This window comes from Equus caballus, chromosome 15 (assembly GCF_041296265.1).
Source record: "Equus caballus isolate H_3958 breed thoroughbred chromosome 15, TB-T2T, whole genome shotgun sequence".
Classification (NCBI taxonomy): Eukaryota; Metazoa; Chordata; class Mammalia; order Perissodactyla; family Equidae; genus Equus; species Equus caballus.
This window is the reverse complement of record NC_091698.1, coordinates 13,791,129-13,813,272: the sequence shown is the minus strand read 5'-3', so window position 1 is coordinate 13,813,272 and position 22,144 is coordinate 13,791,129. Positions and strand designations below refer to the sequence as shown.

General features: G+C 51.3%; 1 protein-coding gene across 3 annotated transcripts; it reads left to right on the top strand.

The window, feature by feature from the left end:
• The first annotated feature begins 8,288 nt into the window (after positions 1 to 8,288).
• Positions 8,289 to 21,676, top strand: LOC138917628 (solute carrier family 41 member 3-like). 3 transcript variants are annotated; one of them, XM_070234908.1, is made up of 7 exons: positions 8,289 to 8,434; positions 9,373 to 9,519; positions 12,341 to 12,485; positions 13,863 to 13,942; positions 16,072 to 16,206; positions 20,218 to 20,366; positions 20,818 to 21,676. In XM_070234908.1, the coding sequence occupies exons 1-7, from the start codon at positions 8,296 to 8,298 to the stop codon at positions 21,028 to 21,030; spliced, it is 1,008 nt and encodes a 335-aa protein (XP_070091009.1). In that variant the 5' UTR covers positions 8,289 to 8,295; the 3' UTR covers positions 21,031 to 21,676. The 3 variants fall into 3 exon arrangements, with proteins under 3 accessions (XP_070091009.1, XP_070091010.1, XP_070091008.1); XM_070234909.1 differs by lacking the exon at positions 8,289 to 8,434 and adding an exon at positions 8,542 to 8,815; XM_070234907.1 differs by lacking the exon at positions 8,289 to 8,434 and having other exon boundaries at positions 9,354 to 9,519; positions 20,218 to 20,556.
• Positions 21,677 to 22,144: the final 468 nt, after the last annotated feature.

Genomic DNA, 22,144 nt, shown 5'->3' with positions numbered 1-22,144 from the left:
CTCCAAAGAAGGTATAGGGATGGCCAACAGGCATATGGAAAGGGACTCAACATCATTAGCGATCAGAGAAATGCAAATCACAACTACAAGGAGATGTCACCTTACTCTGGTCAGAATGGCTCTAATTAACAAGACAAGAGACAAGCGTCAGAGAGGATGTGGAGAGAAGGGAACTCTCCTGCACTGCTGGTGGGAGGGCAGACTGGTGCAGCCACTATGGAAAGCAGGATGGAGTATCCTCAGAAAACTAAGAATACATCTACCTACCATATGTAGGATCCAGCTAGCCCACTGCTGGCTATTCATCCAAAGAACTTGAAAACACCAATGCAGAAAGACACATGCACCCCTAGGTTCACTGCAGCATTATTCACAACAGCCAGAACGTGGAAGCAACCTAGGTGCCCATCAAGGGAAGAATGGATAAAGAAGATGTGGTATGTATACACAATGGAATGCCACTCGGCCCTAAGAAATGATGAGATCCGACCATTTGTGACAACGTGGATGGACCTTGAGGGTATTACGTGAAGTGAAATAAATCAGAGGGAGAAAGTCAAACACCAAACACCGTGTGATCTCACTCATAAGTAGAAGATAAAAACAACGACAAACACACACGGAGCAAAGGAGATTGGATTGGTGGTTACCATAGGGGGAGGGGGGAGGGGAGAGAGCCAAAGGGGTGATGGGGCTCACATGTGAGGTGACGGACTATAATTAGTTTTCGGGTGGTGAACACGATGTAATCTACACAGAATTCGAAATATATTACAACGTACATCTGAAAGCCATATCATCTTAGAATCCACTGTTACTGCAATAAAATAAAATAAAATAAAATAAAATAAATTAAAATAAAGAAGTGTAGGAGGCTCAAGAGGCTAACAGGCTTTTGAAAAGTTATTCTAGGGATTTTTATGGCTTAGCTCAGGGCGGCAGACACCAGCCTGAGACACAGCTGTGACACAGCCACTAACTTCAACTCAACTATATTCCGACTGGAGGGAAATCAAAACTACCGTCATCATAATTTATTGAAGGCTTCACTTTGTGCCAGATCCTGTGCCGACTGCTTTGCACCAACTGTCTCATTTAAGCCTCACATCCAAAAGGTAGGTCACCGTTATCCTCCCCATTGTAAAGGTGAGGAGGCGGAAGCAGAAGGATGGCAGTCTGCCTGGAATTCACAGAAGGATTCTCTAGGTAATGACATGACCTTTGGACAAGATTTCAAGGTTTAACACATTACAGTGGAGATGCAGATCCCAGTATCACAGAACGTGAAAAACACTGAGTCCTGCCAAATGTATTAAAACACTAATTATGGATCCTCACAATCTCTTGGCCTGTTTTCTCAGATGAGGGAAAACCCAGCGTGAAAAACCGTTGATGAGATGTCTGCAGAGGAGGACTACGTCTGGTCTTTAGAGCCGGGAAGTATCCCAGTAGATTCTGAGTCAGTGGGTCCAGAGTAGGCCTTGAGCGTCTCTGTTCTTTTCAAAAGCCCCACAGGCTACACTTCCCCGCCCTTGGAGTTGGGAAGTACAGTCATGCCCTACATCGGGACGTTTCAGTCAACAACGGGGGTCCCATCAGATTAGTCCCATATGGCCTAGGTGTGTAGGAGGCTCTGCCATCCAGGTTTAGGAACTCCGTGGTGTTTGCACAGTCTCGAGATTGCCTGACCATGACACACTCCTCAGAACTTATCCCCACCGTTAAGCAAAGCATGACTATACTGCCTTGGATTCTCCACGGTCCCAGACCCTGCACTCTTCAGATGACTGCACACGCAGAGGGCACCATGTCTGAGGCAGAGAGCAGCTGGAATCACAAAAGCTCTCGACAGAGAGTCAAGGAAAGGCGTGCTCTGCTTACACGACTCTCTACTTTTCTCTGGGTCTGAACCATTTCATAGCTAATCTGCTTTTTTGAACCGAGCAGCTTTGCCAAAAAAAAAAAAAAAAAAAAAAAAGAAAAACAAAAAGGTTACCAACAAACACTAAACAAACCAATATAAACAATACATATTAAATAAGCCTAACCCTACTATGCTACTGAAAAGGCTTTTATTTCCCTGGGATAATTTGGACAGCATTAGATTGTTTTACCAAGAGCAGCCAAGTCGAGGGAGATTATTTCTAATTCCACAGTGCTGCAGATGCGGTCAGTAGCAACTGCAAGCCGGAAAGGAAACTAAGCAAAGTTGGGTGTAATCCATTCAAGTTCACACGTTTCACCAGGGACAGCCTCCAAGCCTTGAATACTTAGGTATGCATTTATCCATTTCTTTAATCAACCACTACTAACGCCTACTAAAGGCCAGACACTGCTCTAAGTACTTTACGGATATGAAATATCCTCTGACCTTTACACTCACCTACGGAGCGTGTATGATAATCAACCCCGTTTTGCAGATCAGGAAACTGACACACAGAATGGTACACTAACTTGCCCAAGTTCACACAGTCCGTAGGTGGCAGAGCCAGGACCCCATTTGACAGAGTCTGGCTCCGGAGGCCACGTTCTGAATCAGCACGCTCAGTCTCCAAAAACCTATAGAAAGCGCCAGCCTCAATCGAAAAGTTTTGTTTTCCCCACCCTACAGTCCCTACGCGGCCCCAGTCTCCAGGGCATTCTTTCAGCTCCTCTGACAGGCCCTACTCCTCCCTTGCCCTGTCCCAACACTCTCCCGCACAAGTCCTCCTTTTCTTTTAGGCATCTGCTCTCAGCTTCAACATCACTGCCTAAGTCACAAAGTCTAACAGGAAATGCCGTCTTTCTCAACACTCAACACAGAATTGCTTTTACGTATCTCCTAGGTAATTGGTGGCTGCCTGTCTGTCCTTTCCAACCAGGCTGTGAGGGCCAGTACGTCAAACAACCTGTCAGTCTTGCTCACCAAGTGTCCAGGCCACTGAACACGCACCGACCAGAGGAAAGGAAGGACTTGTCCCAACGTCAACTCTCCAGACTTTCTGTGGAAGGAGGGAACGAACGGAGCACCCTCCAGCCTCACGCTTTCTTTGCCAGACTTTCAAGTGTGGGGCACATACCTGTGCTCACAACGCTCCCCGGACAGCCCCCACTGCACCCCTAACAGGCAGACTTCTGCACAGTCACGGGCTTTGGAAAGCACTGGCTCTGCACACAACTATCATGTGGCCCTCGACAGGCCACTTCCCCTGAACCGGCCTGAGCTTCAGGGCCACAACAGGCTTCGGGAAAACCCCAACGGAACGTAGCCTCGAAAAGAGGGAGACCTGCACTCCTCACAACGCCTCGAGACCAGTGTCCTTATGGACTTCGCGTCTGTCCTGCCAAGAAGCCGAGACCACGGGTGGCGCTTCAGCGCCCGACTCCCGGGCACCGCACGCCCAGGCTGGCCCTGTGCCCGGCACACACCGCCCGTTCCACGAACGCCTCAAGCGCACGAAGAGACCCCCTCGCTCCCCGCGCCGCACAGCTGTCCCGCGACCTGACGGGCACCTCTGGGCGCACAAGCCTATTCCTCAGGGACACGCTCGCCTCCCACCAGCCCCCACGCCCACGCCCCCCAGGTACCTCTCTCAGATGGCATCCTCTTCGCGGGCGCCCTGGTCGTCCGTGTCCGGCGAGCAGGAAGAGCGGGAGCTGAAGGACGGCCTCCTCAGGCTAGCGGCCGTGGCCGTGGAGGGGCGTCCACGGACGCCGGGGGAACGGACGAGCCCGGCCCGGGAGAGAGCAGCACAGCGCGGCCGGACTCCGCCGGGCTCGGCTCTGGGCAGGCAGGCGCGGCTCGCCGACGCCTCCCACGCCTCCCAGGACGGCGGCCCAGCAGCAGCGCGCTCCTCTCCTCGCGCGCGCGCATGCGCCGCCGCCCAGACGCTGCCCGGCCGTTGCCCCGCCCCCCCTCTGGCGGTGGACTGCGGACAGCGACAGGGACACCCTCCTGGCACAACTCCTGCGGCCCCGCCCACACGCTTCGGACCTTTGCGGAGCGGGAAGGTGCGCTGACAGGGACGCAGGGTCCCCGCTACGCTCGCTCTCGGGGAACTGCAGCCTCCTCCCTCGGCTTTTACTTGAATGTCACACCCGAAACCATGCAACCTCTACAAGAAAACGTAGGCAGTATGCTCTTTGACATCAGTCTTAGCAGCCTATTTTCAAGTACCACGTCTGACTGGGCAATGGAAACAAAATACAAAATGAACAAATGGGACTACATCAAAGTCAAAAAAAAATCCTCTGCACCGCAAAGGAAACCATCCACAAAACCAAAACACAACCTAACAACTGGGAGAAGATTCTTGCAAACCGTGTATCGGATAAGGGGTGAATATCCAAAACACAGAAAGAACTCATACATCTCAACAGCAAAAAAAATCAGCAACCCAATTAAAAAGGCGGGCAAAAGATCTGAGCAGTGATTTCTCCAAAGAAGGTATAGGGATGGCCAACAGGCATATGGAAAGGGACTCAACATCATTAGCGATCAGAGAAATGCAAATCACAACTACAAGGAGATGTCACCTTACTCTGGTCAGAATGGCTCTAATTAACAAGACAAGAGACAAGCGTCAGAGAGGATGTGGAGAGAAGGGAACTCTCCTGCACTGCTGGTGGGAGGGCAGACTGGTGCAGCCACTATGGAAAGCAGGATGGAGTATCCTCAGAAAACTAAGAATACATCTACCTACCATATGTAGGATCCAGCTAGCCCACTGCTGGCTATTCATCCAAAGAACTTGAAAACACCAATGCAGAAAGACACATGCACCCCTAGGTTCACTGCAGCATTATTCACAACAGCCAGAACGTGGAAGCAACCTAGGTGCCCATCAAGGGAAGAATGGATAAAGAAGATGTGGTATGTATACACAATGGAATGCCACTCGGCCCTAAGAAATGATGAGATCCGACCATTTGTGACAACGTGGATGGACCTTGAGGGTATTACGTGAAGTGAAATAAATCAGAGGGAGAAAGTCAAACACCAAACACCGTGTGATCTCACTCATAAGTAGAAGATAAAAACAACGACAAACACACACGGAGCAAAGGAGATTGGATTGGTGGTTACCATAGGGGGAGGGGGGAGGGGAGAGAGCCAAAGGGGTGATGGGGCTCACATGTGAGGTGACGGACTATAATTAGTTTTCGGGTGGTGAACACGATGTAATCTACACAGAATTCGAAATATATTACAACGTACATCTGAAAGCCATATCATCTTAGAATCCACTGTTACTGCAATAAAATAAAATAAAATAAAATAAAATAAATTAAAATAAAGAAGTGTAGGAGGCTCAAGAGGCTAACAGGCTTTTGAAAAGTTATTCTAGGGATTTTTATGGCTTAGCTCAGGGCGGCAGACACCAGCCTGAGACACAGCTGTGACACAGCCACTAACTTCAACTCAACTATATTCCGACTGGAGGGAAATCAAAACTACCGTCATCATAATTTATTGAAGGCTTCACTTTGTGCCAGATCCTGTGCCGACTGCTTTGCACCAACTGTCTCATTTAAGCCTCACATCCAAAAGGTAGGTCACCGTTATCCTCCCCATTGTAAAGGTGAGGAGGCGGAAGCAGAAGGATGGCAGTCTGCCTGGAATTCACAGAAGGATTCTCTAGGTAATGACATGACCTTTGGACAAGATTTCAAGGTTTAACACATTACAGTGGAGATGCAGATCCCAGTATCACAGAACGTGAAAAACACTGAGTCCTGCCAAATGTATTAAAACACTAATTATGGATCCTCACAATCTCTTGGCCTGTTTTCTCAGATGAGGGAAAACCCAGCGTGAAAAACCGTTGATGAGATGTCTGCAGAGGAGGACTACGTCTGGTCTTTAGAGCCGGGAAGTATCCCAGTAGATTCTGAGTCAGTGGGTCCAGAGTAGGCCTTGAGCGTCTCTGTTCTTTTCAAAAGCCCCACAGGCTACACTTCCCCGCCCTTGGAGTTGGGAAGTACAGTCATGCCCTACATCGGGACGTTTCAGTCAACAACGGGGGTCCCATCAGATTAGTCCCATATGGCCTAGGTGTGTAGGAGGCTCTGCCATCCAGGTTTAGGAACTCCGTGGTGTTTGCACAGTCTCGAGATTGCCTGACCATGACACACTCCTCAGAACTTATCGCCACCGTTAAGCAAAGCATGACTATACTGCCTTGGATTCTCCACGGTCCCAGACCCTGCACTCTTTAGATGACTGCACACGCAGAGGGCACCGTGTCTGAGGCAGAGAGCAGCTGGAATCACAAAAGCTCTCGACAGAGAGTCAAGGAAAGGCGTGCTCTGCTTACACGACTCTCTACTTTTCTCTGGGTCTGAACCATTCCATAGCTAATCTGCTTTTTTGAACCGAGCAGCTTTGCCAAAAAAAAAAAAAAAAGAAAAGAAAAACAAAAAGGTTACCAACAAACACTAAACAAACCAATATAAACAATACATATTAAATAAGCCTAACCCTACTATGCTACTGAAAAGGCTTTTATTTCCCTGGGATAATTTGGACAGCATTAGATTGTTTTACCAAGAGCAGCCAAGTCGAGGGAGATTATTTCTAATTCCACAGTGCTGCAGATGCGGTCAGTAGCAACTGCAAGCCGGAAAGGAAACTAAGCAAAGTTGGGTGTAATCCATTCAAGTTCACACGTTTCACCAGGGACAGCCTCCAAGCCTTGAATACTTAGGTATGCATTTATCCATTTCTTTAATCAACCACTACTAACGCCTACTAAAGGCCAGACACTGCTCTAAGTACTTTACGGATATGAAATATCCTCTGACCTTTACACTCACCTACGGAGCGTGTATGATAATCAACCCCGTTTTGCAGATCAGGAAACTGACACACAGAATGGTACACTAACTTGCCCAAGTTCACACAGTCCGTAGGTGGCAGAGCCAGGACCCCATTTGACAGAGTCTGGCTCCGGAGGCCACGTTCTGAATCAGCACGCTCAGTCTCCAAAAACCTATAGAAAGCGCCAGCCTCAATCGAAAAGTTTTGTTTTCCCCACCCTACAGTCCCTACGCGGCCCCAGTCTCCAGGGCATTCTTTCAGCTCCTCTGACAGGCCCTACTCCTCCCTTGCCCTGTCCCAACACTCTCCCGCACAAGTCCTCCTTTTCTTTTAGGCATCTGCTCTCAGCTTCAACATCACTGCCTAAGTCACAAAGTCTAACAGGAAATGCCGTCTTTCTCAACACTCAACACAAAATTGCTTTTACGTATCTCCTAGGTAATTGGTGGCTGCCTGTCTGTCCTTTCCAACCAGGCTGTGAGGGCCAGTACGTCAAACAACCTGTCAGTCTTGCTCACCAAGTGTCCAGGCCACTGAACACGCACCGACCAGAGGAAAGGAAGGACTTGTCCCAACGTCAACTCTCCAGACTTTCTGTGGAAGGAGGGAACGAACGGAGCACCCTCCAGCCTCACGCTTTCTTTGCCAGACTTTCAAGTGTGGGGCACATACCTGTGCTCACAACGCTCCCCGGACAGCCCCCACTGCACCCCTAACAGGCAGACTTCTGCACAGTCACGGGCTTTGGAAAGCACTGGCTCTGCACACAACTATCATGTGGCCCTCGACAGGCCACTTCCCCTGAACCGGCCTGAGCTTCAGGGCCACAACAGGCTTCGGGAAAACCCCAACGGAACGTAGCCTCGAAAAGAGGGAGACCTGCACTCCTCACAACGCCTCGAGACCAGTGTCCTTATGGACTTCGCGTCTGTCCTGCCAAGAAGCCGAGACCACGGGTGGCGCTTCAGCGCCCGACTCCCGGGCACCGCACGCCCAGGCTGGCCCCGTGCCCGGCACACACCGCCCGTTCCACGAACGCCTCAAGCGCACGAAGAGACCCCCTCGCTCCCCGCGCCGCACAGCTGTCCCGCGACCTGACGGGCACCTCTGGGCGCACAAGCCTATTCCTCAGGGACACGCTCGCCTCCCACCAGCCCCCACGCCCACGCCCCCCAGGTACCTCTCTCAGATGGCATCCTCTTTGCGGGCGCCCTGGTCGTCCGTGTCCGGCGAGCAGGAAGAGCGGGAGCTGAAGGACGGCCTCCTCAGGCTAGAGGCCGTGGCCGTGGAGGGCCCGGGCTGCTGTGCCCAGCGGGGACACGGAGCGGCGTCCACGGACGCCGGGGGAACGGACGAGCCCGGCCCGGGAGAGAGCAGCACAGCGCGGCCAGACTCCGCCGGGCTTGCCTCTGGGCAGGCAGGCGCGGCTCGCCGACGCCTCCCACGCCTCCCTGGACGGCGGCCCAGCAGCAGCGCTCCTCTCGTCGCGCGCGCGCATGCGCCGCCGCCCAGACGCTGCCCGGCCGTTGCCCCGCCCCCCGTCTGGCGGTGGACTGCGGACAGCGACAGGGACACCCTCCTGGCAGAACTCCTGCGGCCCCGCCCACACGCTTCGGACCTTTGCGGAGCGGGAAGGTGCGCTGACAGGGACGCAGGGTGTCTGTCTTCTGCTGGTCATGCCTGGTGTGCACGTGGCTGGGTGGAGGCGGGGCCCCAGTGCTGTGTCTGGTCAGAGGAAGGGCAGAACAAGTGTGCCACATCTCCCAAGACAACAGAGCCAGGAGACGCTTGGCACGAAGTCTCTGAAAACCATAAAACCAAATGATTCAGAAGGCCTGGCCTTGTAGAGAATGCCAGTCCTAGCTCCCCATTTTACAGCTAATCAAACGGAAGCCCAGAGATGAGGTCAGCTCAGCAGCATGGACATAACTGGAATCGTCCAAAGATATGTGAAAGTTCAGAAATGTCGCTGGTGACTCACAGTATGACCTCAATTTGACTGTGACATAAAGCCAGGTAGTGGCGGAGGTGGTTTTTAATGAGTGCTCTCCAAGTGGTGGTTTCCCCATGTGAAGTCCCTGTGTGATTGTCACCAGACCACGAGCTTGGCCGTGTAAACTCAGATTCACTTAGAACTGACATTTCAGAAGAGAGAAAGTAGCTGTGACCTGGTCACAAAAGAGGGCAAGAACTGTGGCCAGTGGTGGCTTCTTTAAGAAGGCATTGAGGTGACAATTCTAATATGTTTAGAGTCACAGAATATGGGGTGAAGTGTTAAAATGCCAGTAGCCAAGATACAAAGTATCTTCTTAAAGATCCACATGACATGCTGTTGGATTAAGTCCTGGGCAGCGGATGAGGAGCTGGATCACGTGTGACAGCTGCCTCAGAGCGGAAAGTGGGGCTCGGGTGGCGTGGCGGCCATGAAAGTGTGCCTCTCAGCTCTCCTGCACTGCACGGGGCTCCAGTCTGGGCTGGTGTGGGTAGAGGCGAGTGACTGAGCAGCCTCCTTCCCACCATCTCATCCTGCACCTCCTCCCGGGCGCTGTGCGCCTCCTCTCTCCTCTCTGCAGGGATGCTCATGGTTTGCATAGTGATTGGTGCTCGAAAGCTTGGGATCAACCCAGACAACATCGCTACACCCCTTGCAGCCAGCCTGGGAGACCTCGTCACGTTGTCCATCCTGGCTTTCGTTAGCAGCTTCTTCTATAAACACAGAGGTATGGGGGACCGAGGAGGAGGGGCTCACCAGCATGGTGGGGTGGGGACATTTGCAGCCAGCTGGCAGCAGCCAAATTGGGCAGAGTTCCCTCAGAAAGGAACCTACGATGTCTGTCATGGAGTCAGAAATCCTTTTACAGAGACAAACTCGGCGTCATTGCAATTTCAAGGTGTTCTGCAGCAAGAGCCTCAGACCCTCCCAGCTGTGTTAGAAGGGGCCGAGCTGCTCAGGGCAGCAGAGGCAGAGGCTGTGAGTGTCCTCCTTAGGACAGGGTGCACCAGGATGCCTGGGGGGCCTGAGACTGGCCTGGCTACTTTCAAAGCATCCTGGCAGGTGACAGTGCCTCCTTGGGAAGGCAGTTCACACTGGACACATAAACCACGCAAGCAACGACTCCAAGAGGGAGCGTCACTGCCATGGGCAGCAGCAGCACGTAACTGTCCTTGCAGGCGCCAGGCAGGAGAAGCCCAAGGCTCCTCAGAAGGTGGCCCCGTGACATGGTCAGCCGCCAAGGGAGGTGTTCACACAGCTTGTGGCAACAGGGCCTCAAGGCCAGAGGCCCTCACTCCACGAGAGGCCGTCGCCCTCCTCAGGTTTGCCCTGGGGCACAGAGCCTTGCCAGTGTCTGGGGCGGTGTGGGCAGACAGTGTCCCCCTTGCCTGAATGGTCTCGCCTGCGGGACTTCTGCAGCTGACCACTCCCCCCGGGTGTTAGTTTTCCTGTCCACCTGGTGTGTCTCACTGCAATGGCTGCACATGTTGTTGGGATCTAGTGAATGTTGATTCTGAGCGTGGTCACATCCAAATGCCTGTAGCTTAAATGAGTGGAGTGGATGGGGCTGAAGACAGTGGGTAACGGTGGGGCATGTGGTGGCGGTCACTTAGAGGAAATGCCCTTGACAAAGGCGCAGCTGCAGCAAAGCTCCAAGTTATCATTGCCCAGGGATTTAAGATGACCCAGTTTTTACGTGTTGTCAACTGAAGCAGACCAACGAAACAAGTGTGACTGAGAGTAGGACAGCGCTGGGATCGCTTCTGTCCCACCTCTGGGACTGTCTCTTCGCCATCCTGGGAATTGCTTACCGCTAACAATATGGAGTGGTTTGAGGGAGTCTCAAAGTTCATGGAAGTGGCAGTGAAGAGCTAATAAGAGGACGACCTAATTTTATTTTTAAACCAAACTGAATTTCAAAGAAGATTTGTGGATGGGTTAGTTAATCAAGTGTGATTTGCAAAATAAATGTGAGTCACAGGCCTCCCCAGACCCTGCCCCTCCACCCACACTGAGCTCCTGCTGAAATAGTGCGTATCTGCACACATGGCTCAGTAGGTGTTGAACTGTTATTAGACCATCTGTCTCTCCAATTAGACTGAATTTATCTTGGGTGCACCCTGGGGACTCACCAGGCCTGGCATGTGTCAGGTAAGTCTTCACTGGCTGAGGAGTGAGCCCTTGACCATCACACCTCCCAGTGTAGTTGGGAAGAGACCATGTGCAGAGGAAGGATTCGTCACTGTGCCGGGAGAATAGGAGGTGGAACCTCTCCCAGGGCTTCTGAGTAGTTCTAGGAAAATTAGACTAGATGCAGATTTTCCTGCTTCTGGAGGCTGCTGTTTCTCGGAGTCTTTTAGATTTTAGACTTGCTGAGCGCTTGCTGGGTCCACCTCCTCTCTCCTGGGATGGCAAAGAAGCCAACTGCTTCCATCATGAAGCACTTTGTAGCCAGCCTTGGGTACCTGTGGCCTGTCTTTCCTTCCAGCTGCCCAAGGAGATGGGCCTCCCTGTGGCAGAAGAATGGACCATGATTGTTTAGTGCAGAGAAGGGCAAGAGGGGCATGCTCTTCATGATGCTCCCCAGAGAAAGGGGACATGTGACACAGACTCATGCCTGGATCCTTCTCAGTACTAGGGCCGCCTTGGCAGAGGGGCATGTACCACCTTGAGCCTGCCCTTGGGGGGTGTGTCCAGGGATGAGAGGACAGTCGTAGAGAAAGCTGCTGTCTTGTCTTGTGTGCATGTGGAAGGTGAACTCACACACTCACAGTATAAGACAGGAAGGGAGTGAGCAAGAGTGTTACCCATGTGCGTGCCCAAGTGCACAAGGCCCCGGCCTGGCCTGGCCTCAGGTACAGCAGGCTGATCCAGACCCAGATCTGCTTCATGGCTCTCACTAGTTGGAGAAGATGGCACAGGGACACGAGTAGCCACAAAGCTGGCCGTGGTCTGGGCCCAATGAGAAACACGGCTGCCGAGGATGTCGCTCCTCAGCCGGGAGCAGGACATCCATCACTAACCAACTCTGGCTTACCACAGACCCAGGCTGTAGCCTTGACTTCACTGCTTGGTAGCTCGTGTCCTGGGCGGGCCACCTCTTTACACTGCAGTCTCCTTGCATGGCTATCTGAGTGGGGTTGTTGAGAATATGAAATGACTTTGTGCCCAGGAGGTGCCGAGCACAGTGCTGGCCTGTGGTCATGACCTCATAAATGGAACCATTACAGTAATAATAAGTTTGGGGTGGGAGGAGATGGAGGCGGGTCCTTACGTCAGGAAAATAGCAAAAAAGTCAGAGGAGTGAAGGTGAATGTGGCAGGAATTGAGGACAGAGGAGCTTCTCCAGCTGCTTAACAGGATGGTGAAAATCCTTTGGAAGGGACGTTGGGATGGGCCACCATAACCTACTGAGGACAGAGGCATCTCCTCAGACCTCTGCTGCCTTTAGTTCCCAGCCCACCTCTCGTCTCTGCAAGCCAGGCCCCCGCCTGCCAGGCCGTGCCCATGTGCTCTGGCATGCATCTCCTTTCTCTTTCTCTTCCCAGACAGTCGGCATCTGACGCTGCTGGTCTGCATCGGCTTCACGGCCTTGACCCCTGTGTGGGTCCTCATTGCCAAGCAAAACCCACCCATCGTGAAGATTCTGAAGTTTGGGTGGTTCCCAATCATCCTAGCGATGGTCATCAGCAGGTGAGCACGGGCGAGAGCCACTGCCCTCTCTGTCCTCCTCCCCATGCCACCCCCTGCCCTCTGTGAGAGCCCGGGAGCCCCTGGAGCGAGGGCGGCACTTCCTGCCTCAGTGGTCACGGTGGGAGTGCACTGTGGTGTAGGCTCCTTCACTAACTCCTGCTGCCGGCTGAGTCACACCTCTTTACTCTTCTCTCCCTCTCTCTCACCATCACCTCTAGACCTTATTTATTCTGAGAGGCAGTCCTGTTTACAACTGCCAGAGCTCCATGGAGCTGGGAAGAGCCAGACCTGGAAGTGTCAGATGAGTGCACTGGTGCCACAGCCCCTGCCCTGTCGCGGCACTGTAGGATACTGGGTCTCCCACTGTGGGATACTGGGCCTCCCACTGTCCCACTGTAGGATACTGGCTCTTCCACTGTAGGATACTGGGTCTCCCACTGTGGGATACTGGGTCTCCCACTGTCCCACTGTAGGATACTGGCTCTTCCACTGTAGGATACTGGGTCTCCCACTGTAGGATTCTGGGTCTCCCACTGTAGGATACAGGGTCTCCCGCTGCCCTGCTGCCACAGCTCTTGCTGGCCTGGACCCCTGCTTAGGCTGCAAGGAGCCCTTCACCTGGCCTCCAGGCGATGGCTCTGTGAATACCGTTTCCACAGCGTGGCTGCTGCTGGGACCCAGAAAGGCTGAGATTAGTCCTCCTGGGCCCACAGGCCCTCTGCTGAACCCAGGTCTTCTGTTCTCCAGCCCATCCTTGAGGGCCTTTTCCACTAGTAGATCCTGACAGGGGATACCCCACCTCTTTCTGAGGTGCTTTTCTACACTTTGACTCTCAGGGAAAAGAGATTCTGGTCTAGGTGTCTTTGCTTCCAGAAGGCTCTTGGGCTCCTTACAGAAGTTGATGTCACTTCTCCAGGCCTCTAGGGATGGGGCAGCCGTTGCTCAACTCCAGGGTCTGGTGGGAGTGAAATCTTACTGCGGCATCTTCCAAGAGCAAGGGGCATGAGATGATACTCACGCAGGTTCCGTTTTTTGCTAAAGACTAGCTCAGTTGCAGTTCCGGGGCTGTCATGTCACAGAGCCAAGTAAGTCACCTCGGAAAGAAGTGTGTTGTTTGTTTTTAATGGGCTGATGTTATCTGATGGGCCTTCTGGAACAGCTGAGACTCAGAATAGTGCTGGAGACGCATGTGCGGGGTGCACAGGGCACCCAGGAGACCTACTCGGCTTCGACAGATGTTTTATGTAGGGGTAAGAAAAGCGTCTGCTAAGCTGGGTGTTTACTAAGGCTGATAAGGCGGTTTGTATAGAGAAGGTTTGCAAGGCCAGCTTCAAGCTTAACCTCTAATCGTTTGACTGCCATCTGCTCTCTCTCCAGTTTTGGAGGGCTCATCTTGAACAAAACCATTTCTAAACCGCAGTTCAAAGGCATGGCTGTGTTTACTCCTATCATATGTGGTAGGTATTGGGGATCCCTGTTACATGGGGTCCTTGGGTTGGGTTGGCCCCCAGGGCCTGGGTGGTGGGACCTGAATAGCAATGACTTCAGAGATCCAGCCCTAGGCCCTTGGAGGCAGAGTCGGGAAGCTGAGCTGTGCCCATGCTGCTGCTGGGCGGGGGCTGCTGGGGCTGGTTTTCCTCAGCCAGAAGGAGACCCCAGGGGAGAAAGCCCTGCCCCCTGCTCCACTGGCACACGCCCCGTTCCTCATAGGTGCGCCTGAGACTTGAACTTCCCGCAGAGCTAAATCCCGTGCCTTGAAGGCACACACAGTTTAACCCAGGGTTCGCGGCACCTGCTGACAGAATGTGGTCTTCAGAACGGGAGTGTTGGCTTCTCATAGTTTTTCTTTTATTTTAACTTAGATTTATTGATGACATTTAAAACTCAGACATTTACACATAAAAATCTGGATTTCTGTCTTCTTAAAAAGTAAGGCTATGACAATACTGGGTTTACATTGCGGGTAGGGCTGGAATCACCTGCTATCGAGGCAGGACCTATGCTGTCCAATTTGCCTCAGTCCTCTCCATTCCCTATTGTGTGCCACCCAACCCTTCACTGATTCACCTTCTAGGCTTAGACCCTGTGGACATTTGTGGCAAGGACCCTTCTTTTAACCAAAGCTTGGTTTATGTCCAGTTTCTGATAAGGCTTTGTAAATGGGACTGACTGGTCAGGAGAGGAACCAAACAGAACTTATTGCACGGTTTGCTTGATGGCCAGGCCCTGGCCTTCTGGGACTGCAGAAACAGGTTTCAGATGCCCTTGGGCACCATCCCCCCAACCTCTGTAGGAACCGAGGCCTGTGTTCCTTTTATGTTAGTGGGCCACCCAGCAGGTCTACACCCCGACAGAGTTGCACAGGGCCTGTTCCTAGCACAAGGCCTGGCCATTAGGAAGGAAGAGAGCAATAGCTAAGTCCAGTCCACATGGCCATAAGCTTGGAAACATTTCCTTGGATGTCACCAACTCAGATGCCTGTAGAGGCCAGTCAAGCAATCTGAACGAGTTAAGCAGGTAAGACAGGAGCCAGGCAGTAAGGAGTGGCAAGGCCTAGGGAACACTGCGGGACACGTCCGTGCTGTGAGGCGAGTGGTGCCTGCTCAGCTTCAGCCAGTTCTCCCTGGTGGGACGGAGGTCCAGAGCTCCCTGAGCTTATTTGTTAGAAGCCAGGAATCAGTGTGAAGGGCCTAATTTGTAAAGGCTGCCAATTAATTTGAGTTATTTTTTCCTTCTTTTAAATTCGTGTGTGGGCCAAGCAAAGTAGATCCACAGACTATCGTCTGCATCCTCTGGAGAAGCCAGGGCAGTGGGTCTCCACCACTGGGGCACATCTGGTCCAGTGAGGGATTGTTCTCTGTGGGACTGGGGAAGTAGAATGGGGGCAAACCACTCCTCCTCTGAAGGAGACGGTCACCATCGGCAGCCCCTTTTCTCTGCCAGCCCAAAGGCTGTCTCTTGCAGAAGGAGCTCAGTGTGACCTTGTCAGCCCTCTGGCCCTGGCACGATCAGCTCCCTGTGGGAGCCGGGAGCCTCAGCAATAAGCACCAGCTCTGTCGCCATAGGATCATTTCTCTCTCCCCTCGCCACTCTTCCCACTCTTCTCTTTCCTTTTCCCACCTTGAGGTGAAAAAAATCCCTTTTATTTTCTCAGATATTCCAGTCTGTAGTCCGGTTCCTGTCACTTCCTATGTCTTTGAGTGGCTTATGAAGATATCCTCCCATAGACCTCTCCATCCACTCTCTCCCCTCCCTCACCTCACCTCCTTCCTCCCTCTCTTCCTCCCACTCTCCCTCCCCCAACAAATGTGTGTCGAGAACCTCATTGGACAGTCACACTTCCTTTGTCTTAAGAGGTGCCCGCTGTCAAGGTGATGTAGTTACTGCCTTGATACCTCACTCACGAGGTCCAGGCCATTCTTGCTTGGTGCCAAACAAGGTCTGTGGTCAAGTGGGAGGGAAGGAAAGGAGATCAAGTGCTGAGTCAGTCAAGGAAGGCTCCGTGGAGGAGGTGGACTTGAAATAAGGGATAGAACACAGAGACTGGCATAAAGAAGGGGAAACCAGGTTCTTTGTCTCCTTTCAGGTGTTGGTGGCAATCTGGTGGCCATTCAGACCAGTCGGATCTCCACCTACCTGCACACATGGAGCACACCTGGGGTCCTGCCCCTCGGGATGAAAAAGTTCTGGCCTAACCCGTGCTCCACTTTCTGCACCTCAGGTGGGTCTGGTATCTTCCGGAGGCCATGTAGCCATTTCTTTAAGTAAGTACAAATTGACGTCTTTGGAATCTGGTGTTTGTAGCCATGAATATCTAAGACCAGTGCTGACCTCAGCACAGATCCTCAAGGACAGAGCTCCTCCTCCCAGAGACCCGACACCCCAGCCTACTTTTAATTGATTCATTCATTCACTCAAATATTTACTGAATGTCTACCAGGCACTAGGTGTCAGTTACAGTGGTGAGACAGAGAAAGCTTTGTTCTTGTCCTCGTGGATATATGTGCTCTAGAAGAGCACGTAAACACACAAAAGAGAGCACATAACTACAAATTGTATGTTCTAAAAGGCTAAAGCACAGGGTACAATGAAAAAGAATTGTAGGAGCTACTTAGATTGGGGTTGGGAAATTCCTCTCTGGGGATGAGCAGGGCTTGGTTGGGAAGGAGGCGTGCTGGAGCAGAGAGCATTCGAGGCAGAGGGCACAGCCTGAGCAAAGGCCCCGAGGCAGGAAGGAGCTCGGTAAGTCTGAAGAACTGAAAGGTCAGTGAAACCTGGGCGTAATGAGCAAGGGAGAGGATGAGGGAAGCTGAGGCCGGAGAGGTGGGAAGGAGTCTCCAAGGTGTCTTGAAGCTTGAGGAGGCAGTCTGGATTCTTTTCAGAGAACCATTGGAGGTGTTTTTATCATTTTGTTACTTTGAAAAACTGGATTTTTTTTTTAATGTTTTTTTAAAAATTAATTATTTTGAGGAAGACTAGCCCTGAGCTAACTGCTGCCAATCCTCCTCTTTTTGCTGAGGAAGACTGGCCCGGAGCTAACATCCATGCCCATCTTCCTCTACTTTATATGTGGGACGCCTCCCACAGCATGGCTTGCCAAGCAGTGCCACGTCCGCACCCGGGCTCCGAACTGGTGAACCCCAGGCCGCTGAAGGGGAATGTGTGAACTTAACCGCTGCACCACTGGGCCAGCCTCTGGATCTTTTATCTCGCTACAATTTTTTTTAGCGTTTCCTTTCTGTTTCAATACCTTTAGCTATTCTTTTAGGGTAGGTCTGCTGGGACATTTCTGAAGGATGTTTTCAATGGATGTAAAATTCGGGGTTGATAGTTCTTTTCAACACTTGAAAAATGTGCCACTTCCTTCCGTCCTCCGTGGTTTCTGATGAGAAGTTGCTGTTGTGTGAATTATTTTTGCTGTATACGTAAGGTGTCATTTCTCTACTTTTTCTTTACTTTTTAGACTTTGGATTGTGATGTGCATTGGTGTGGATTTCTTGGAGTTCATTCAGCTCCTTGAATACATAAATTTATCTTTTGCCAAATTGGGGGAAATTTTAAGCCATTGTTTCTTTGAATACGTTTTCAGCCCAACTCTCTTCCTCCTTTTCTTCTGATACTCTGATGATGTGAATGTTAGACATTTTTTACTCTCTCTTGTTTAGATTGACTAATTTCTATAGTTCTTTCTTCAAGTTCACAGATTCTTTCCTCTGTCCTCTCCGTCCTACTCATTGATCCCATTCATTGACTTGTTTGGGGCGTTTTGGCTATGGTATTTTTTCTGTTCTAAGATTTCTATATAGTTCTTTGTATCTTCTATTTCTTCTTTACTGAGATTTTCTATTTTTATTGTTTTTTCAAGTGTGTTTGTAATTGCTGGTTGAAGCATTTTATAATGGATTAATTAAAGTCATTTTCAGATAATTCTACCATCTGCGTCATCTCAGTGTTTGTCTTTGCTCATCAAGTTGAGGTTTTTCTTGCTCTAAGTGATTTTAGGTTGGATCCTGGACATTTGAGTTATTCTGTGCTGAGCCTCTGGATGTCACTTACGTCTTCTCGGTGGACAGGGTATGCACTGCTTTCTTCCTGCCGGGGGTTGGAGGCAGGGGGTGTCCGGGGTCCCCTCTGTCTCCACTGACACCTAGGGGAGAGGAGTGCGTCCCTCCTGGGGGGCAGGGCGGGAACCCGTGCTCCGCTGATGTACCCAGCTGGGAGGGAGAGAGCGCCTTGTTGTTGCTCCTCACATGGTCTTCACTGCTGTGGTTATGGGGGCTCATGACCACTGGGCAGAGTGCCCCTTATTCCCCACTCAGCTTTCTCTTACACCACCTCATCCAGAGGCGTGTGTGCCACGTTCCACCTGGATGAGGGCGGAAGTCCAGGCGCCCCACTTGGCTTTTGCTGATAGAGATGGGGCTGCAGCTTTTCCTGTCATGTTTCGCTGGAGTAGAGCAGTTATCGTCTAAAAGTTCTCTGTTTTTCTATGCTGCCCCTTTTCTAGACCTTTGGCTAGAGAGAGCAGACTTTTGTTCACTGCCCATTTTTGACCTGTGCCCATTGACGTCTCTGGGTTGCTGGCTCCTCCAGCACCCAGTCTGGGCTATAGCAGGCAAAAGAAACGACAACGACAGCTCAGGGAGCTCACCGCCAAGTTGTTCCCTGAGGCTCGAGGTCCTTGGCCAGCCTGCCTTTTCTCTCTACCTTTCAGAAACTTCTTATGTTTGTGTTATAGATAACGTCCAGGGTTTTTAGTTGTATTTAGTGAGAAGAATAGGAAGAAGTGTGTTCTACCTCATCTTGTCTAGAAGTGGAAGTCCCTGTTATATTTTCTGACTTGTCGTTTGTATGTGGGAAAACTATTTACTTTCTACGGTATTTATGTCCCTGTCTTACTTCAGGCTGCTATAACAGAATCATAGACTGAATTGCTTATAAACAAAAGAAATTTGTTTCTTGTAGTTCTGGTGGCTGGAAGTTCAAGATGAGTCACCTGCAGAGTCGGTGTCTGGTGAGGGCCTGCTTCCTTGTTCACAGACAGCTGTCTTGTCACTGTGTCCTCACATGGTGGAAGGGCTGTGGGGGCTCCCTGGGTCTCTTTTATCAGGACGCTGATTCCATTCATGAGGCTCCACCCTCAGGACCTAATCACCTCCCAAAGGCCCCGCCTCCTAACACCAGATAACATGTGGATTTGGGGGAGAAACAGAAGTTCAGTCTATAGCAGCACCTAAGTATTTTACTGAATCCTTATTGTTCATATAGTTTTTCTGTAGATTTTCTTGAATTTTAATGCCAGCAGCCGATAGTAATTATCTTGCTTCCACTGTAAATCTTTTGGAAAGAATCCTTTTGTACTGTGTCTGACTTTTTATCATGAATAAAGTTGGGTGCCCTGTGTGTTCTCACCCTCTCTCTACATGTTACTTTACAGGAGACTTTTTAACTTCTCGGCTACATACGGTTTTTGTTCCTTTTCCTCATTAAGTTGATGCAGCACGTTATTTTAACTTGGAGGCAAATGGAAACTTGCTTTTCATGGGAAATATTTCTGTGGGAGAAGGCCATCACATTCACATGTTACAGTTTTAAAAAGAGTGTGACTGCAGCGGGCTAAATCACGTTTCTCGCAGAATCTCCAACTCACAGAGTGGTGAAGCCTGAAGAGAATGTGTGGACAGGGTCCCAGCGGCTTCGCGTGAGGAAGGGGCTGCCCGAGGCCCTGGCGTGTGCCACCCTCCCGGGCTCGCTGACCCCACGCCTGAGCCTGCGCTCCTCAATAGCCCGAGCTCTCTGCCACTTTAAGCCACTTGCGCGCTCTTTTTTCTCTGCCTGGAATCCTCTCCCTGAGATTCAGATCTCAGCCTAAATGTCATCCCCTTGAGAAGGCTCCAGTCCCCAGTAGCTCATTCCCACTCCTGTAGACTTCATTATCTATCACATTACCCTGGTTTATTTTCTTCCTAGTACTCGTCACAGTTTGAAATGACCTTTCTTCTCTGTTTCTGCTACTTGATCCTGGTTTTTCTCTCTTCCTTAAAATGTCAGCTCCGTGAGTTAAGGGATAGGACTGTACCCCCATATTTTCGAACACGCCTGACACATGGTAGGTGCTCAGTAAACACTCGTGTAGTGATGAATGTGGATGCCTCACTGGAGACTGTCACCTGATAAAGTGGCCTCTGCTGCCAAGCAGGTCATGCAACCTCCTTGGTTCTGTTTCTTCCAGAAATCAATTCCATGTCAGCCCGAGTCCTGCTCTTTCTGGTGGTTCCAGGCCATCTGATTTTCTTCTGTGTCATCTACCTGGTGGAAGGCCATTCGGTCCCAAACAGCAAGACCTTTGTGGTGTTCTATCTACTAGCAGGGCTGATCCAGGTAAAGATGACCGCAGCAGCAGCAAAGCAACATTCTTTGGTCTGTCAGCCAGCAGGCTCTGTCCTCTGCCTGGATGAGATGCCGAAGGAGCGGGGGTGGGGGTTCCTGTACCTGCGGACACAGTTCCCGTCTTCCAGGGGTCAAGTCAACTTGTTCCAGCCCAAAGGTGTGACCCAGACAGTGGCAGCAGGTCTGTGTAGCACCTCGGGATGCCCAGAGCATGGCCTGACCACAGGGAGGGAGTCTAGGCAAGCATGTGAGGATGGGCTCTCGGGCTTCTTCATGAGCTCAGAGCCGGGTGTCAGACCCCAAGAGAAGCTGGAAGAAGGGGACTGCCTGGGGTTGTCGTGTCCACCTTGGTGTCTTCCCTTGAAATCCGCTAGTATTTCTTGGCAACACTTGGCCTTCTGACTTGGTCATAATCTTTTGTGTCTGTTTGCTCTTATGACAGGTGACAATCCTGCTATACCTGGCAGAAGTGATGGTTCGGCTGACGTGGCACCATGCCCTGGATCCAGACAATCACTGTATTCCATACCTCACAGGGCTGGGGGACCTCCTAGGGACTGGCCTCCTGGCACTCTGCTTTCTTGTCAGCTGGGTATTGAGGAGCGAGGCAGAGCTAGTTGGCATCTCCGAACCGGTGTCGGGACCTCCTCAATGAGCCCAGGCAACCCCAGTTCAGTAGGATTTCCCTCACACCAATGGGGCACAGAAGGCAGGTTCTCCCTGGCCGCCCTGCTCTGCAGTGGCCCTTTGTCAGTCTGCTGAGGAGGCTCACACACACCTTGACGCTGCAGTTGGAACCTGAACCCATGATGGAGGCCTGAAATCACAAGCATTGTCTGTGATTGTGTGAGTGTGACTGCGCGTGCCTGGGTGTGAGTGTGTGCCCACATGCTGGGCGTGTGAATTGGTGTGCACGTGTGTGGAGAGTGGGGCACTCCAGCCTGAAGATGCTGAAGGAAGGAGGATGTCCCGCACGCTTTGGGGGATGTGTTCGCACCGTTCGTGCCCGTGCAGCGGAACTGGATTGGAGCGGGAAGGAGAGCATTGTGTGTCCGAGCCTCAGGGCTCTGAGCCGTGGCTTTCCTGCTGTCTTCACTGGACCCAGTGCCGCGGGCTGCTCTACTGGTGCGCCCTGCAGGTGTGTGCAGCTCTGCCCAGGACGGGCCTCCGCAGCCCTTGTCTGCTCCCAGCATTTAATCTTGTCACTGCTTTCTTTTTTTTTTACTTTCTCTTTTCGCAAAAACCTCTGTTTAGATTTTAATGATCAGAGAAGTATAAAATAAAACATAGATTGCATTGTACTTGGTCTGTTGTGTTTTTAAAGTTGGTTAGTGCAACCGTGAGATTGGGGTCTGTCAGCAACAAGAACCTCGGGCATTTCTCTAGGGCGGTGTTTCTCGAACTGGGCTCCAGCCTGGAAGCATCAACATCACCTGAAAACTTGTCATAAATGCAAATTATTAATCCTCCCTCCCCCTAGGCCTGCCAAATCAGAATGTCTGGAGGTGTAGCTGAGCAATGTGGGCTTAACAAGACCTCCAGGTGGTTCTGATGCACTCTCACATTTGAGAACCATGCTTCCGAACTCCATCTTTTCCTAAAAAAACATGTTCACTTCCTGTTTCTTATTGACTCATCATAACAACTTCAGCCATGGTTTGGGCTGAGGATTATTATCTTTATACAGTAAAACAGGTGTTCATTCATTCATTCAACAAACACTGACAAAGAACCGCTTGTATTAGTCAATGTCCAAGAAGGAAAGAGAG